An 18,399-nucleotide genomic window follows, 5' to 3' on the forward strand; every position below is an offset into this window, starting at 1 on the left:
TCTAGTGCTATAGCCCATTGCTAGGGATGAAGAAAAAAAGGACCAATTGTTCAAAAGCAGAAACTTAAAAGAATACACTGACAACTTAAAAATACGACTGAATGCAATAGACAGCACTTCACTGACAATATTTTATGTCTCAGAGGCTCAGGGCAAGACCCCATAGAGAATTACTGTACAACCTCCAACAAATGCCTGGCCAATTAAAGAGGTTTTGCATGGCTTCCAAAAAGTGTTTGGCTTGAGCTTTGGAGAAATTCCAGAGGACAGAAGTTCCGTTAAGACAGCTGTAGAGGATGTCTCTGAATGTACACTTGATGTTCAGACTGAGTGCAGAAGTGGCATTACAAGACACAGAGCCTATGCACACGACTGGGCAGGGCAGGGCAGGGCAGGCAGGCAGGCAGGTGGAGGGAAAGGCTGTGCTAAACTTACCTTCCCTCCAGACAATCCTGGAATGGTAGTGGGAAGCACCCATACAATCCATGCAGATCTCCAGATGCCAGGATGATGCGTCTCGGCCTCCACGTAGCCCACAATGAACCGTGCAATCAATGCAGTGCATTATTATTATTATTATTACATTTATATCCCACTCTTCCTCTAAGGAGCTCAGAGCGGTGCACTACATACTTGAGTTTCTCTTTCACAACAACCCTGTGAAGTAGGTTAGGCTGAGAGAGAAGTGACTGGCCCAGAGTCACCCAGCTAGTTTTATGGCTGAATGGGGATTTGAACTCGGGTCTCCCCGGTCCTAGTCCAGCACTCTAACCACTACACCACACTGGCTCTTGGCACCCGTCTCTGTGTCTACCGAAGCTGCAAGCAGACAGAGTAATCACACAACCTTGAAACCGGGGTTAAGGGCTCACTCACACCCTTAAACTCGGTAAAAGGCCGGGTACAAAAGGCAGGTCAGGTGACGTGGCAGTGCCAGGATCTGCCTCGATCCCGGTGCTGCATATGAGCAGTCTAGACCAGCCAAACTTAGAGATTGCAATGGGACACAAGGAAGGATGTCTGTCAAAAAAGCATTTAATGCATGTTACCTCTTAACTCCCTTTCATCACCTTGCCCTACTACCAGTCACAGCAATTAAAGATCAAGAAATTGGTGATTTCCCCCCTTTGAGTGGATACTTATGAGTGAAGTGTGGATTTCAATTTGCATTCATAAATGTTGGTTGTGTAACCATAAAGTGCTAGATTAATCCAAAGCACCCCAGTGTGAATGTATTTGTCTGTCAAACTGTCACATGCTACACAATCGCTATTTAGAAAGCAAAAATTCACAGGCCGTGTATATACAGATTGCAGTGTGTGTCGTGTAAATAGGTGCTTTCTTTGTAGCATACCTGTGCAGTAAAGCCACTGCCAATTATGGCTTCCTCAGATGTGAATATCTCTATTTATGTCAGTGTAGAATAAGCTTACATTTTGGCCTACACATTCATGTAGCATAGGAACTCCTTGCTGAGCACTCTTCCTTATAGGAATTCTGAAATGCACGAGGTGGCCCACAGTCTCTATATGTTGTATGATCCTAGGCGTGTTTCCTCAGAAGTAAGTAAATCCCACTGAGTTTAATGGGACTTTATAATAAAAGGCTGTTCTCACGATCCTAAGAGGCGTGGGGTGGGTGGGAAAGCAGACGATCTCCCGACAAATCTTCAGCACACCGCCATGAACCCAAACGATCTGTGCTGCTCTGTGCATTTCCCATTTCTGACCCATTTCCCCAGCATCCAGGAATCCCACAAGGCACTGAATGATGAGTTTGGTGCCTTGGAGCATTCCCCCAGGATCCGGCATTCTAGGGACCCAACTCTGTGTATGCTTGGGCTGCACTGGGTTAGAGGGCGCCCTTGCACCCTCTAACAATTGTCCCGTCTAACCCAAGTTAAAGCCCTGGTACAAAAGTCAGGCTACCCATGCGGGCAACTCCTGATTGGGCTTGATCCCAGCGGTGCACTCAGGCAGCCAAATCCGGGCTGGGCTGTCCTAGCCTGGGTTTGGCTGCTCATGAGAATAGCCTTTAAGTGTGTTTAGAGCTGTAGCAAGAGCCCAGGAAGTTTAGGGCTATCATCCAGTGTTAGGTTTCACGACCCGGGGGTCGATAAAGATGACCCACACACACATATTGTGAAGGGGGCATCACAATATGTATGTGTGGGTCACTTTTATCTACCTGGAGAGCTGGCCTCGTGGTAGCAAGAATGAAAGGGAGCTAAGCAGGGTCCGCCCTTAGCTAAGCAGGGTCCGCCCTGGTTGCATATGAAAGGGAGACTAGAAGTGTGAGCACTGTAAGATATTCTCCTCAGGGGATGGAGCTGCTCTGGGAAGAGCAGAAAGTTCCAAGTTCCCTCCCTGGCTTCTCCAAGATAGGGCTGAGAGAGATTCCTGCCTGTAACCTTGGAGAAGCTGCTGCCAGTCTGTGAAGACAATACTGAGCTAGATAGACCAATGGTCTGACTCAGTAGATGGCAGCTTCCTATCATGTTCCTACGACCAATGGTCTGGCTCAGTAGATGGCAGCTTCCTCTGTTCCTATGTTACCTTGTAGTGAGACTTGTGACTGAGGTAACTGGCCACAATTACTAGTATGTTCTGGGACTCTCCAGATTACACTTTTAAAATATGGCATACATGGGCCTGCCTTTAAAGACTATCCAGAAACTTCAGATTACTATCTTTGAGAAGAGCAGACACATCTGAGAAGGTGAGCAAGCCTTTCTAAACATCTAGCCTTTTCCCCTTCAAACAAACTAACAGGAAGAGAGGAGTTTTGCAGGGGCTGTTTCTCTTTAAGGGGTAGGTCTTAGTCTCTCTATCTCTCTCTGTGTGTGTTACTTGTTAGGGTTACTTGTTAGGGTTAAGATATCACAGGGCTAGGAGTTCTTACCTAACTCCAGTGTTTACTTAGTGGCTGCCTGGAGGAGGTGGAGTCAGCTAGGGCTGGGAGAGGCCCCACATTCCTTTCCTTTGACTCACATCCTGTGTGACAGTTGGAAGGCTACTCTACATATGTGGTGAAGGCCCGAGAGGCTAGCGAACAGGGATAGCAAACAGGACGTAGGAGTTTTGCAGGAGTTTAGCGGGAAGTGTGCGGGGGAGCCTGGAACAAACCCCTGCGATCACAAGGAGCCTGGTGGAGAAGAGAACGTAAGTACATATCCCTCCCTCGTATCCCTCATATTCTTGGGAAAGGCTGTTTGGACAGTTAAATAGTTGACCATTACAGCTGAGACCTATCCTAATAAACTATCTAATAAACTGACAATAAGCTCCCTAAATACTGTAAACAGCCAACAAAAACAGTATGAAGATAGAAGGTCAGCAGGGGAAGGGGCACTTCCCAGTGTATTGCACAAAGTGCCACATGTATGACTATTTGCCCCATGGGCAGAAGTCATGGGTGTGTACTCGGTGCAAGGAGCTCCTGGCTCTCAGGGAACAAATCTGTTCCCTCGAGACCAAGGTGGCAGATCTGGAGAAGCTCAGAGAGACAGAGAGGCATGTGGATGAGACCTTCAGGGATGTGATAGAGGCATCCCACTCCAGGGCTGGTAGCTCCTCTGCTGTCAGGGAGAATGAAGGTCTTGGGCAAGGAGAACACCAGTCTGAGGAAGAGGGAAATGCTCCTTTAGAAGGGACCCCTTCCGTGGATGATGAGTGCATATCCTCTCGCACAGGGGATACTCCTCTGGGGGGTGGGGGCCTCCTTGTAGTGGGTGATTCGATCATTAGAGGAATAGAGAGATGGGTGTGTGACCTGCGTGTTGACTTCATGGTGACTTGCCTGCCTGGTGTGAAGGTTGCGGACATTACGCAGCGTCTAGACAGGCTCCTAGGCAGTGCTGGGGAGGAGACAGCTGTTGTGGTGCACGTCGGCACCAACGATGTGGGGAAATGCAGTCAGGAGGTCCTGGAAGCCAAATTTAGGCTGATAGGTAGCATTTTGAAGTCCAGGACCCCCAAGGTAGCATTCTCAGAAATGCTACCTGTTCCACACGCAAGTACAGTGAGACAGGCAGAGCTGAGGGGTTTCAATGCGTGGATGAGACGTTGGTGCCGGGAGGAGGGGTTTAGATTTGTTAGGCACTGGGACACATTTTGGGGCAAGCAAGGCCTGTACAAAAGGGACGGGCTGCACTTGAACCAAGATGGCACCATACTGCTGGCGCTTCAAATCAAAAAGGTCGCAGAGCAGCTTTTAAAATGACACCTGGGGAACAGCCAATGGGAGCTGGGCAGTATCCCGTTTGGCAAAAGCCATCCTTTAAAGTGTGAGGCTGCAAAGAATTCAAATAAAACAGAAGGGGACAGAGCAGAACCGCATAAAGAGCAGACGGGAGCCTGTGCCAGTAGGTCAAAGAGTCAAAAGAATAGCATACATCAGGGGAGAGATTCAGCATATAGATGCTTATATGCCAATGCCAGAAGCCTCCGAACCAAGATGGGTGAGCTGGAGTGCTTGGTTGCTAACGCAGAAATAGACATAGTGGGCATAACAGAAACATGGTGGAACAGTGAGAACCGGTGGGACATTGTTATCCCTGGGTATAAACTCTATAGAAAGGACAGGGAGGGGTGCCTTGGAGGAGGGGTAGCACTGTATGTTAAAGAATGGATAGAATCAGGGGCGTAACGAAGCTGGAGTGGGCCCAGAGACAAAATTTTAAAATGGGCCCCTCGCTGATACTCACACACTCACTTCACATTTGACTTGCCTTTGGGGGCCCCCTCGAGGCGTGGGGGCCCCCAGGCAGCTGCCTCCTCTTGCCTAATGGTAGTTACGCCCATAGAATCTAACAAGCTAGAAAACCTAGGTGGACTGGAGACCTCCACAGAAACCCTGTGGGTGACTATACAAGGCTGGAAAGGGAACATGCTACTGGGGACGTGCTATCGCCCTCCGGATCAAAATGCCGACAGTGACTGGGAGTTGCAGGAGGAAATCAGGGAGGCGTCAAGGAGAGGCAGGGCTGTAATTATGGGTTATTTCAATTACCCACACATAGACTGTGTAAATTCACATTCAAGTCAGGACAAAGAGGTCAAATTTCTAGATGCGCTAAATGACTGTGCCCTAGAACAGTTGGTCATGGAACCAACCAGAGAGAAGGCTTGGTGCATGATGTCAGTGTCATCGACCCTTGAGGGAACAGTGACCACAGCGCCATCAGCATACATGTGTGGAGGGAATCACCAAGGATATCTAACACAGAAACCTTGAATTTCAGAAGAGGAAACTTCTCCAAAATGAGGAGTATGGTGAAAAGAAAGCTGAGGGGGAAACTCAGGAGAGTCACTTCGCTCCAGAGTGCATGGAGTTTACTCAAAACCACAATACTAGAAGCCCAGTTAGACTGTATACCCAAAAGGAGGAAGGTACCACTAAGTCCAGGAGGATGCCAGCATGGCTAACGGGTACCGTCAAGGAAGCCATAAAAGGGAAGAAGACTTCCTTCCGAAATTGGAAGGTCTGTCCAAACGAAAAGAACAGAAAGAAACACAAACTCTGGCAAAAGCAATGCAAGGTGACAATAAGGGAGGCAAAAAGAGAGTTTGAGGAACATTTAGCCAGAAGTCTCAAGGGGAATAACAAAAACTTCTTTAAGTACATCAGAAGCAGGAAACCTGCCAGGGAGGTGGTTGGACCACTAGACAATGAGGGAGTGAAAGGGATTATTAAGGAGGATATGGAGGTTGCAGAGAAGCTGAATGAGTTCTTTGCATCTGTCTTCACGGCAGAGGATACTGAGCATATACCTGTTCCTGAACCAGGCTTTTTAGGGATGGAGGCTAGAGAGCTGAGGCAGATAGAAGTGACAAGGGATGATGTTCTAAACTGTCTGGAAAAACTGAAAGCTAACAAATCACCAGGGCCGGATGGCATCCATCCAAGAGTCCTCAAAGCACTCAAATGTGAAATTGCCGACCTCCTTGCTAAAATATTTAACTTATTCCTGAAATCGGGCTCTGTACCAGAGGACTGGAGAGTAGCAAATGTAACACAGATTTTCAAAAATGGATCCAGGGGCGATCCGGGAAATTACAGGCCAGTTAGCCTAATGTCCGTTTCAGGCAAATTGATGGAAAGCATCCTCAAGAATAAAATTGTAAAGCACCTAGAAGAACAGGCCCTGCTGGGAGTGAGACAGCATGGCTTCTGCAAAGGTAAATCTTGCCTCACCAACCTTTTGGACTTCTTTGAGAGTGTCAACGAGTGTGTGGATCAAGGTGATCCAGTTGACATAGTCTACCTGGACTTCCAAAAAGCTTTTGACAAAGTTCCTCATCAAAGGCTCCTGAGGAAACCTAGCTATCATGGGATAAAGGGACAAGTACATGTGTGGATTGCTAACTGGTTGAAAGACAGGAAACAGAGGGTTAGGGTTAGGGTCCGGTGCTTTTTAATGTATTCATAAATGATCTAGAAGCAGGGGTAAGCAGCGATGTGGCCAAATTTGCAGATGATACCAAACTCTTCCGGGTAGTGAAATCCAAAACGGATTGTGAGCAGCTCCAAAAGAATCTCTCCAAACTGGGGAAGTGGGCGACAAAATGGCAAATGCGGTTCAGTGTTGGCAAGTGTAAAGTGATGCACATTGGGACGAAAAACCCCAGCTTCAAGTATATGCTGATGGGATCCCAGCTGTCGGTGATGGACCAGGAGAGGGATCTTGGGGCTGTGGTGGACAGCTCGTTGAAAGTGTCGACTCAATGTGCAGCAGCTGTGAAAAAGGCAAATTCCTTGCTAGGGATCATTAGAAAGGGGATTGAAAATAAAACGGCTAACATTATAATGCCCTTATACAAAACTACGGTGCGACCACACTTGGAGTACTGTGTACAATTCTGGTCACCACATCTTAAAAAGGACATTATAGAACTGGAGAAGGTACAAAAGAGGGCAACCAAGATGATCAGGGGCCTAGAGCACCTTTCTTATGAGGCAAGACTACAACACCTGGGGCTTTTTAGTTTAGAAAAAAGACGACTGCGGGGAGACATGAACGAGGTCTATAAAATCATGCATGGTGTGGAGAAAGTGGAGAGAGAGAGATTCTTTTCCCTCTCACACAACACTAGAACCAGGGGTCACTCCATGAAATTGATTGCTAGGAGGTCTAGGACCAACAAACGGAAGTACTTTTTCACACAACGTGTGATCCACTTGGGAAACTCTCTGCCACAGGATGTGGTGACAGCCAACAACCTGGATGGCTTTAAGAGGGGTTTGGATGACTTCATGGAGGAGAGGTCTATCAATGGCTTCTAGTCGGAGGGCTGTGGGCCACCTCCAGCCTCAAAGGCAGGATGCCTCTGAGTATCAGTTGCAGGGGAATAATGGCAGGTGAGAGGGCACATCCTCAACTCTTGTCTGTGGCTTCCAGCGGCATCTGGTGGGCCACTGTGCAAAACAGGATCCTGGACTAGATGGGCCTTGGGCCTGATCCAGCAGGGCTGTTGTTATGTTTCTTATCCAGAATTGCCAATTAGGAACATATCGGGATGGTTCTTCAACAGAACCTGGCTACTGCTGGTCCATTTCCATGCACTGTTCAGAGTGTCAGTTCACAGTTCAGAATTGGCAATTTGATCATTGGGTACAGAGAGATCATTAGGGGTATTGAGAGTTGAGTCTGTGACCCATGTGTAGACTGCACGGTGACTTGCCTGCCTGGTGCAAAGGTTGTGGACATCACGCAGCATCTAGGTCGGCTGTTAGGCAGTGCTGGGGAGATTGCAATGTGGTACAGTTCTTTCGTGGTACACGTCTGCAGCTTTTGTGGTGCACGTCTGCAGCAACAATATTGGGAAATGTAGTTGGGAGGTCTTGGAAGCCAAATTTAGGCTGCTAGGTAGCATACTGCAAAAGATCTGAGAAATTTACTAAAACTATAACTCAGCGAGGGAGCTTTCTGAAAAGGTTACTTGACCGGTCGCCATTTTGGACTCCAAGATTAGGTAGCATATTGAACTCCAGTTCACTACCTGTTTCATGCTTAGGGCCAGCGAGACAAGTGGAGCTGAGGGGTCTCAAAGCGTGGATGAGACAGTGGTGCTGGGAGAAGCGGTTTAGATTTTTTAGGCACTGGGATACATTTTGGGACAAGACGAGTCTGTACAAAAGGGATGGTTCTTCTTGAATTAAGATGGAACCAGACTGCTGGTGCTTAAAATCAAAAAGGTCACAGAGCAGCTTTTAAAACGACACCTTTGCAATAGCTGACAAGAGCTGGGCAGTAAACAATCTGGCAAATGGCATACCTTAAAGTGTGAGGGTGTAGATGCTTCAGATAAACCAGTAGGGGACAGAGTAGAACCATATAAAGAGCAGACAGAAAGATGTGCTAGCTAGCTGGTCAAAGAGAGATCAAATGGCCATAAGAAAGCACACACCAGGAGCAATGCCAGACGAGGCTTTTAGCTCGCTTCTCCTCTGGAATGGAGGGTGTGCGTCCACATATCGGCCAGATTTACCCCGAAGTCCCTTCATGCTATCGGGGAGCACTTCACACACGATTCCGTTTTCCCCATTGTGCATTAGAGCATAGGCCAATTTATGTCCAGGGTTAAAAAATTCACTTTTTGCGTCGGTTGTTTGGGGCAAATTCAAACTCGCAGTAAACCTGTGGTAAAGCCTGCTGCCTGGAAATGCTCCAGGTAAGAGATTCTGCATACAGGTGCTTATATGCCAATGCCTGAAGCCTCCAAGCCTAGATGGGCTCGAGGTCCGGCCGGTTCGCCATCAAACCCGGTTCAGCTCGATCTCAAGCTGAACCTCCTGGGCCAGCTCAGAGTCAGTCTAGAATTCAAAAAGTTTTTTAAATAAACAATTAATAACTCACCGCTGGGCCCGGGGTAATTTTGCAGCCTCCAGCATGCAAATAGCCTATGCACGTGCGTGACTGCTTTCAAAATGGCTGCCACGAGCCAGGAGAGGTCCGGAAATTCCTGAAAATGGTCCGGGGTGGGGGAGGCTGGTGAGTGAGGGGGAAGCTTCAGAGATTCCACCCGCCTGCCACAGCAGCACCCCCCCGTAGGGTTTGCCGCCGGGCCCAATGGTTGGGGCCGATCCAGTACCACCAAGTCAAGGAGGATGCCAGCATGGCTAACAAGTGAAGTCAAAGAAGCTATAAATGGGAAGAATAATTCCTTCAGAAATTGGAAGGCCTGCCCAAATTAAGAGAACAGAAAGGAAGACAAATCCTGGCAAAAAAAATAAAAATGCAAGGAGACAATAAGGGAGGTGAAAAGAGAGTTAGAGGAACATTTAGCTAAAAGCATCAAGGGGAATAACAAAACTAACACACACAGGTGGGGAGAGAGAAGAGTGAGATTGGGAACTGGAAAAGGTGCAGAAGAGGACAACTAAGATGATCAGGGGCCTCGAGCACCTTTCTTTCAAGGTAAGGTTACAGCACCTGGGGCTTCTTAGTTTAGAAAAAAGACAACTGAGGGGCAACATGACAAAAGTCTATTATTCTTGGTGTGGAGAGAGATAAAACCTTCTCCCTCTCGCCTAATGCTAGAACCAGGGGTCATCCCATGAAACTGATTGCCAAGAAATGTTTACACAATGCATAATTAACCTGTGGAATTCTCTGCCACAAGATATGGTGACATCCAACAGCCTGGGTGGCTTTAAGATGGGCTTAGATAAATTAATAGAGGACAGGTCTATCAATGCCTCATAGTTTGAGGGCTATAGGCCACCTCCAGCCTAAAAGGCAAGATGCCTCTGCACACCAGTTGCAGGCGAGTTGCAGCAGGAGAGAGGGCAAGCCCTTAGCTCTTTCCTGTGGGCTTTGCAGAAGGATCTTCTGGTGGACCACTGTGTGAAACAGGATGCTGGACTAGATAGTCCTTGGGCCTCATCCAGGAGGGCTAATCTAAAGTTCTTATTCCATTGGCATTACATACTTTCAAAGCCCTGAATGGCTTGGGGATCCAGGTATAGTAAACAATAGCAATAATAGAAATGGTGAACTTTCAGGACCATTTTAATGATTGATTTTGTCTGACTTCTGTTTTTATAATCCGCTGTATTACGTTGGTGTCTACCATTGGTTTTTTGTTTTGTTTACACCTTAATTGCCTTGAGAGCACCTGTGCTGGAAGACATAAGCTTTTATATATACCTTGCCTTTCTAGAAGAAACCATATTTAAGGCAGCATAAAAAGCCAGCTGTGGTAGGCGCAATGGCATAAAATGGCTCGACTAGAAAAGCCTTGTCCAGGCCTTCCTCCGAGGCAGCTAGTACCGTTAAATAGGGCAACGAAACCGCCAATACAGCTGCCCTACGGGCCTTTTGGACGTCTTGTACCGCGAAAGGGGCTCTGGCGTTGCCATGACAACACTGCCCCGTGGCATCCCGGGAAGCCTTCCTGGCCGGGTTGAATTAACCCCCTGGTGCTGGTCCGTGCGGAAACCCCGTAGCCGTTCTCGCTTGCCTTCAAGCTCTTACACACAAAGGGAAAGCAAAGAGCCCGGCCAGGCAGCACAGGGGGGCGGTTACCATGGCAACCGGAGCGTCCGGCGCGCGCACGCGCGCGCTGGCCCATTTCGTGCGTCCCGCCCCGAGTTCCGCTTGGTGCCCTGATACAGAAATCAGGGAGAACGATCGCTCGCGAGCCCCGCCTTCTGGCGCGGTGATGGCACCTTGTACCGTTTATCGGGTGGGGGACCCAAGATGGCGGAGGAGCCGCTAGAACGAGAGCGAGGCTGCGCGGTGGCGTCAGCACGCCCGCTCCGCCCCAACCCGGAAGTACGTTTCACAGTGGGTTGAGTGAAGCGGCTGGGCGGCTCTCCGGGTAGCGGCAGGTTCCCGTCCGCTGTGGGCGGCCATGGCGGCAGCCGCCGAGCTGCAGGGGAAGTACCAGAAGCTGGCGCAGGAGTATTCGAAGGTACCGGCCTAAGCCCTCTGCCCTCAGTACGGGTGCCACCCATAACGGTGCCGCCTCGCAGTGACATTCCCCCCCCCCAGCCAAGTCATCTTCCGCTTCCACTCTGAGGGGGACCCTCGTGAGGGCAATTTCCGCGGTTACGGAAGCCCTTTAGGGTCACTTGTCAGTAGCCTGCTGGAGCGTGTCCGCGCCTTCCACTCCCCCCGGCTTGTCTTGCGGCTGCTGGAGGGTCTCTGGTGCGGAGGCGCCTCCCTACCTCGTCCATGTAGGAGCCCAGCATGGCCGCTTCTTCTTAAAAAGGAAAAAAAGAAAGATTTCTCCTCATATTTGAAATCTTGAGTTGTATCAGCCTTGCCTAGTAACAGGCTCAGCAGCTTCATCGGGGCTCTTACAGGCATCACTTTATGGGTGCGCGCGTGTGTGTGTGTTGAGAGACAGAGATTGGTCTGCAAACCCCGTGGTGGTACGGCCAGCACAGGGTTTTCTGTAGCAAGGGCTGGCACTAGATGTCCTTGGGCCAAATCCTGCTCCTTGAGGGAATGGCATTCCCACCCCACATCCTTTCTCCCAGTTGCCAAGCCACTGGTGACCAAAACTCCCTGTGGCTTCAGTGCTTCTCGCGGTGTTCGAGGTGGAAATGTAGTGCTGTTGCTCCAGAGGCTTCACTTGTTTGTGTCTGTGGTGGTGTTGGCCTGAACTAAGAGCACATGTCTGCAGTATATGTTTGTATGACAGGTTGTCTCAGGATTTGAGAGGGAAGGCTCCCCCACCCCCATTTTTGCATGGTGCTCTTCCTGGTACTGAGTCTTCCCTGCTTTTGATGACAGGGACTATTACATTTTTTCATCCTAAACTGACATCCTATCCTAAACTGCCCTGTAGCAACCTAACTGCCCCCTCGGAGTGATGAGTAGTTTGTTATATCTTTGTGATATCTCTATTTCTAGATCTAGTACTGGTGGTCTTAGCTTTGGTTGTGCTGCTATTTATTTTCTATTCCTTCCTCCTTTGCATTGATGAGATTGTCTTTAATACCTGTGTAATGCTTATGGCCTGAAACTCCTCTGATTTGCACCAGCTGTGAGGGAGAGATAATGACAATGCTTACTGAGAAAAGAGAGGACTCGGGTTTGTTGGGAACAAATCTTCTACGCTGAATACCTCAAACCTAAGTGTCTGGAGGACTGGCTTTGGCTATTCAATTATGGACACAGTCACTGGATTGCACAGGATAATGTCGATTAGAAGGAGGGAACTCTTTCATATACTTTCATTTATATATATATATATATATAGAGAGAGAGAGAGAGGATATAGGATATACTAGCACTTTTGTGTTAAGATGCTGTACATTTTAATGAATATTAAAATCTGGTATACTAAAAATCACTCTCCAGACTGCACCAGCAAAAAGGCTTAGAATGAGCAACTGCAATGTAAGAGAAGTGTATATTAATGCCACTAAAATCAGATGAAAATAAATTAGTGCTCCTTTTCCTCATCATACATGAATGCACACCATCCAGCCAGCTTTGCTCTTTTACTAAATGCCAGACCCATTAGAGTGTTGGCCCAGCACTGGGAAGACCCAAGTTCAAATCCCTATTCAGCCATGAAACTCACTGGGTAACTCTGGGCCAGTCACATATCTCTCAGCCTAACCTACCTCACAGGGTTGTTGTGAGGATAAACATAACCATGGGCTCCCTTGGAGGAAGAGCGGGATATTAATGTAATAAATAAATGTCTGACATGGGAGACGGCTACTAGTCAGAGGTCCATCTCCAGCTTCAAAAGCAGGATGCCTCTGAGTACCAGTTGCAGGGGAGTAACAGTAGAAGAGAGGGCATGCCCTTAACTCCTGCTGTTTTTTGTGTTTTTTTACATTTTATATCCCACTCTTTCTCCAAGGAGCCCAGAGCGGTGTACTACATACTTAGGTTTCTCCTCACAACAACCTGTGAAGTAGGTTAGGCTGAGAGAGAAATGACTGGCCCAGAGTCACCCAGCTAGTATCATGGCTGAATGGGGATTTGTACTCGGGTCTCCCTGGTCCTAGTCCAGCACTCTAAGCACTACACCACGCTGGCTCTCTGTAGGCTTCCAATGGCATCTGGTTGGCCACTGTGTGAAACAGGATGCTGGACTAGATGGGCCTTCGGCCCAATCCAACAGAGCTGTTCTTATGTTCTTATGAGACCTCTTCTCTTCTCATCCTCCCCTAGCAGAAAATGCTTTTTTGAAAAAGCATAGACTGTGGTTTTTTTACATCAGCTTATTTGGTGTTGAATGTTTTAGACTAGAGTATGCTTGCTTCTTAAAGTCCTCCCCCCGCCCCCAAGAGTTTAGTGGACATTTGCTATGTTGACTTGGCTGCCAAAGAACTCTTGTGTCTCTGCCACACAACCCTATGTGTTGCTGATGATTCTGGGGCACACTGTAGAGTCCACATTTGGCTTGTCCAGTGCCCTGCATGGATGTGTTACACCTTACTTTTGATGCTTTTGGTTTCAGAATGCTGCCTAGAATCCACCTGATATTTCTTTGTGTCTGCAAATTGCAGAGCAAGATCAGTGGTGGTGAGCAAGCTGCCTTTTAGAAAAGTAGCTCCATTATTCTCATTGAGCATCTGATAACTATCTGAGGAACCCCAGGGTTCCCTAAAACAACGTTTGAAAACTATTTTGTAACTTCCAGTGACAGTATTACACTTTTGAGTCCAATAGGGACCTCAGGGCTCCTGATAACTTATTTCAGAGTTTCCAAGACACAGCCAAGTTCTCTTTAGAGTCAATAAACCTAATGGTTCTATAGCCAAAAGTATTTATTCTAGTGACCACAATCAGTTGTGCACTACGGTTTCTATGTTTCAGTTTGCACTATGGTTTCTGTGTTTCATACCACATTTTGAATGTTTTGAACAATTAAACTGATTTTCCTAAAGCTTAAATATAATGCATGTTCTTTCTTATAGTCTTGCAGTAGGCATTCATGCCTTTTTGTGGTGGTCTGAACATATTTAATATTTTCCTAAAGCAGGAAGCAAGACTTTGCAGGTGGCTAACAATTGGTTTGTAATTCTATTGCTTCATACTTGGGTTAATGATTTCTCTGTCGTTTTGCAGCTTCGGGCTCAGAATCAAGTACTAAAAAAGGGTGTTGTGGATGAACAGGCAAATTCAGCATCGCTGAAGGTATGCCTTTGAAATATTAACGTGGATATTGACATAGGCTGTTTGATTAGATACGTTTCTGTGCGCATCTGTTGTGTGGTTCTTTCTGTCACTTACAGTTATATGGATTAAAACATGTTTCGGGCCGAATGTCTTAAAATGAGATCCTTCCTCTCCCACCACCACAGGGATGTGCAAAAAAAAAAAATTAAAAAAAAAAATAGGGAAAGGGATGGGGGTTGGGAACAAGTGCCTACCTAGCTTTCCAGCAGCACTGTTAACCTGGATGCCCATGTAGAGATGGAACAGGCAGAAGCAACACAGGATGCATATACAAGATCACTTTCATTTGGAATTGCACTGGGAAAGTCCCAGTAGCCAGGTCCCTTCAAGCTTGATGCTAGTAGAAAAGAATATGACTCCCGCCCCCTCAAAAAACACCCCCATATGTAGGGCTGTCAACTAGGAATCTGAAATTTTTTTCAATCTTGCTGATGAATCAAAGTATTTTTTTAAAGGATGTATGCCCCCACCTTGTGACTGAATAGCCCTCAAAGCAGTTTACAGTGAATCACATTAGTAATAATTTAAAAAAAAACAAAGTGCATGCATGCTGGGGCACAGATATAAGTACCACAGAGCTTAGGAGCCCTTAGCCCTGTGGCTGACGGTAGAGGCCAGAGGGTACTTCATTTTGGTTCTCTTGTCTCTGGGCAACTGGCAGTTGAAGCAAAGAGCTCTTTTCTGGTAGAGAGCAATTGCTATGTCCACTTCCCACTTATAATACTACTCTGTAGAAACTCTTCTTTGAACCCAAATGTATGTTGAAAAATAAATAAATAAAAATTCCCTCTACTGTGAGTGCAAAAAGTGTAGTTAAAGGGTAGTATGAACTTGATTTAGCATTTAAAGATGTTGAGTGTGCACTTAAAGATTCCCTATCTCCTTTTCCTAAGAAGGTCCTGGTTGGCTGGACCAAATGTGCCATAAATCTGACTCTCTGAAACTAGGGAGAGGGATTGGACAGACAGAGGACAGGCTTCATGAGGCTTGAACTCCATTCTTTATATAAACCCACGCCACAATCCAGTGTGACAAAATGTCTGATGCTAAACCTAGGAACAACTGAAAATGAAGGACCAGTCGCTCAGAAAACTGCAACAGGAAATGGACAGTTTGACCTTCCGCAATCAACAGCTAGCCAAGAGGGTGGAGCTGCTTCAGGATGAGCTGACGTTAAGTGAATTGAAAGGCAAGAACAAGAAGGTATGCACTCAACTAAAATAAGCCATGGAAACATCTTTTGAAAGCAGTGTTCCCCAAATGTCTGATAGTGGAGGCATTCCCTCTTTCTGAATTCTGATTCTAAGAATGTTTCTTTCTTAGACCTGGAAAGAAACTTCTGCCTGAGACACTGTTGTAATTATGCTTCTTGACTTGGAAGGAAGCAAGCCCGGAGCAGAGACTTATGGTGATGGTTCATACAGTCACTCCCAGTACGGAAACATGGCAGAATAGCTCTTCCCTAGAAGAGGCCGATTAGAAAGAGGGAAGGCCAGAGCAGTAAATCATGAAGTTGGTGGCAGCCTCTTGGGTAGATACTTTGGGCTCACACAGGATCTTTAATGTACGTGTTCCTTGTGGCACCCACGTGTGTTCCAGCACACAATTTGGGAATGACTGCGCTAAAGTCATTGAGAAATATTGGTTTCCCCCTGCTTGCATCTATAGCCTCTGAAATCTTTCCCTCCACTTTATCTGGCAGGATGGTGTGGCACCATAATCCTTAGCCAGGACCTAAAATGTAGTGTTTTAATAGTGTGATACACTGGAAGAGCCAGTGTGGTGTAATGGTTAAAATGTTGAACAGGGAAGACCCCGTCCAAACTCTTGCTCAGCCATGAAGTTCACTTATTGTCCCTTTTGCTACTTCTCCACCTAACCTACCGTGCAGCCTTGTGGTGAGGATAAAGCGTGGTGGGAAGAAAGTTGTACAGTATGTTGCTCCTTGGAGAAGAAGTGGGTTAAAGGTGTGGCTACTAGTAATATATTATATTATTGTTATTACTCTACTCTTCCTCTGAAGGGCTCATATTATGGTTGATTTCCAGGCTATGCCCTGGGGCCAGACCTTTTTAGCTTAAGTAGCAAAACAGCATGGTGTGCCTTCCAGCCATTTGTTAGAACATCTAAAGACAGGTGCATTGCTTGCCAGGGTAGTTAAAAATCAGTTCATCGTGTGTGTGCTGCTGCTTGTAAAACTGTTATTACTTTTGCCTTGTATGAAGCCAGCAGTGTGTTAGGCACCATACAGCAGATAGAGGAAGTGAACCAGGCGTTGCTTATGTGCTTCTAGGTTTCAGGGTTGTTGAGGAAGTGAGAAATGCACAAAATCATGACAGTGGTGAACAAAGAGGGAAATGGTTGGCAAGGGAGCCGTGAGGGGAATGAAGTGAGAGAAAGTTCCCTGCTTGTATTGGGACAATTCAAATTCCTATCAGGTTGTAAAACTTACTGGGTTGTCTTGGGAAAGTCACTCTTCAGTCTGACTCATTTCAACAGCATTTTTGAGAGGATAAAATTGGATAGCCCCACAAACATTTCCCTGAGCTCCTTGGAAGCAGGGGCAGGATACAGATAAGGAAAAGGAAATGAAAATTGTCCAGTTATTTGTGTATTACATTATTATTATTATTATTATTATTATTATTATTATTATTATTATTACATTTATATCCTGCTCTTCCTCCAAGGAGCCCGGAGTGGTGTACTGCATACTTAAGTTTCTCTTTCACAACAACCCTGTGAAGTAGGCTAGGCTGAGAGAGAAGTGACTGGCCCAGAGTCACCCAGCTAATATTATGGCTGAATGGGGATTTGAACTCGGCTCTCCCCAATCCTGGTCCAGCACTCTAACCACTACACCACGCTGGCTCTCTAAATAGTCCAGTGCTATTGCCTGTGATCTTGGTAGATCAGTGTTAGAACTTCATTATAACTAGTATTTACATAACATTTCTAAACTGCCTTATGTATGTTATTTCAGGAATTATTCCAATAATCTTGTAAAGCAGGCCAGTATAATTATTTCAGGAGAAGTGGCCTTTGACTAAGGCTGAGAGAATAGTGGCTTTTCTGTGGCTACTTTGTGATTAGAACCAGAAGACACCAACCTCCTAGTACCAGACTCATGTGGCAATATTAACTATGAATATCATCTCTGCCTGGGAAATGTAAGATCAGATCTGATATTTAGTTATCATAATGATCCACAGGCACTGTGGTACTGAGTGGTCTGTAAATGTGTCCAGTAAGCAGGAATATTCTTGCTTTCTGTTAGAAAAGTGGCGAACCTGCACCACAGTTGAGTCAAGAACAGAAGAATGTATTTGATGAAGATCTTCAGAAAAAGATAGAAGAGAATGAAAGACTGCATATTCAGGTAATTCATTACTGTTAAGGCTATTCTGAAAAACCTTCCATGTCTAAGGCCCTAAGAACAGCATGACAAGAATGGCTGATTGCAGTGGTACTACGATTGTATTATGAAATAGTGTGCTTAACTGCCTAGCAGAACTTGGTGGTTCACAGCAGCTGTGTCATTTAGCAATGTGTAACTTCTGACAAACATTAAACAGCCAAATGACTGGTTGATCTTGTAAGAGCACCTTAGTTCTCTGCTGTTGGACATGTTGTGTGGGTTATCCTTCCTACCTGCCCCAGAGGCAGGACTTAAGTAAATTAGCTGAAAGCTAAAAGAGGCTGGGAAGGATGACCCCACTCAGTTATTTCTAGTCTGCATCTAGCTCCAGAGACAGCCCCTCTCTTCCAATTCAGGCCTTTTCTCTATAGTGGTAGCTTGCCTTTTTTCTCCCACGTTCCTCTCTTTGTGTATTTACACTTGTTTTTCTTTTATCTCTTCTATTCCATTTTTAAAAGAGCCTTTGCTCTCTATCCCTTCTTCTTTGCAGCCTCTATCCACCCTATTCCTCTTTTTGTGACTGAGATGTAGTGCTCTGGGAAGCAGGGCCACAGGGCCCTCGCCTCTGCCTCTCTCTCCCTAGGCTGCCAAAACTTGCAGGGGTAACTCCCAGCAGAAGGCCCCACATGTTTCCTGCCCATCGGCTGCAAGACCCGCTGCCACCCAGCACAGAACCAGGAGGCTGTGCTTCAGCAACAGGCCCCAGATGTTGGCTCACAGCCGCAGCCCATGGAAGAGCCTCGCAGTGCCTCGCTAGGTGTTTCTGGACCAACCCACCATCTCAGAGCTCCAGATGCCATGTTTTCTTCCCAGACCTTGTGTGCAAGCA

General features: G+C 46.7%; 2 protein-coding genes across 3 annotated transcripts in view; both read left to right on the plus strand.

Moving 5' to 3' along the window:
• The window catches only part of FOXN2 (forkhead box N2), a 114,913-nt gene extending 99,740 nt beyond the window's left edge, over positions 1–15,173 (plus strand). Inside the window, exons 9-10 of the transcript XR_008305827.1 lie at positions 14,042–14,110; positions 15,046–15,173. The gene's annotated coding sequence lies outside the window, so the exon portion shown is untranslated. The remainder of the gene's footprint in view (positions 1–14,041; positions 14,111–15,045) is intronic.
• PPP1R21 (protein phosphatase 1 regulatory subunit 21) overlaps positions 10,784–18,399 on the plus strand; it is a 56,162-nt gene continuing 48,546 nt past the window's right edge. The window contains exons 1-4 of one of the 2 annotated variants that reach the window (XM_053243983.1): positions 10,784–10,916; positions 14,042–14,110; positions 15,209–15,355; positions 17,430–17,531. In XM_053243983.1, coding sequence (XP_053099958.1) covers positions 10,857–10,916; positions 14,042–14,110; positions 15,209–15,355; positions 17,430–17,531 — 378 coding nt within the window. In that variant the 5' untranslated portion in view covers positions 10,784–10,856. Of the gene's footprint in view, positions 10,917–14,041; positions 14,111–15,208; positions 15,356–17,135; positions 17,323–17,429; positions 17,532–18,399 lie in introns of those variants that run through there. The other variant, XM_053243990.1, reaches the window with a different exon arrangement.

The sequence above is a fragment of the Hemicordylus capensis genome, chromosome 1 (assembly GCF_027244095.1).
Source record: "Hemicordylus capensis ecotype Gifberg chromosome 1, rHemCap1.1.pri, whole genome shotgun sequence".
NCBI lineage: Eukaryota > Metazoa > Chordata > Lepidosauria > Squamata > Cordylidae > Hemicordylus > Hemicordylus capensis.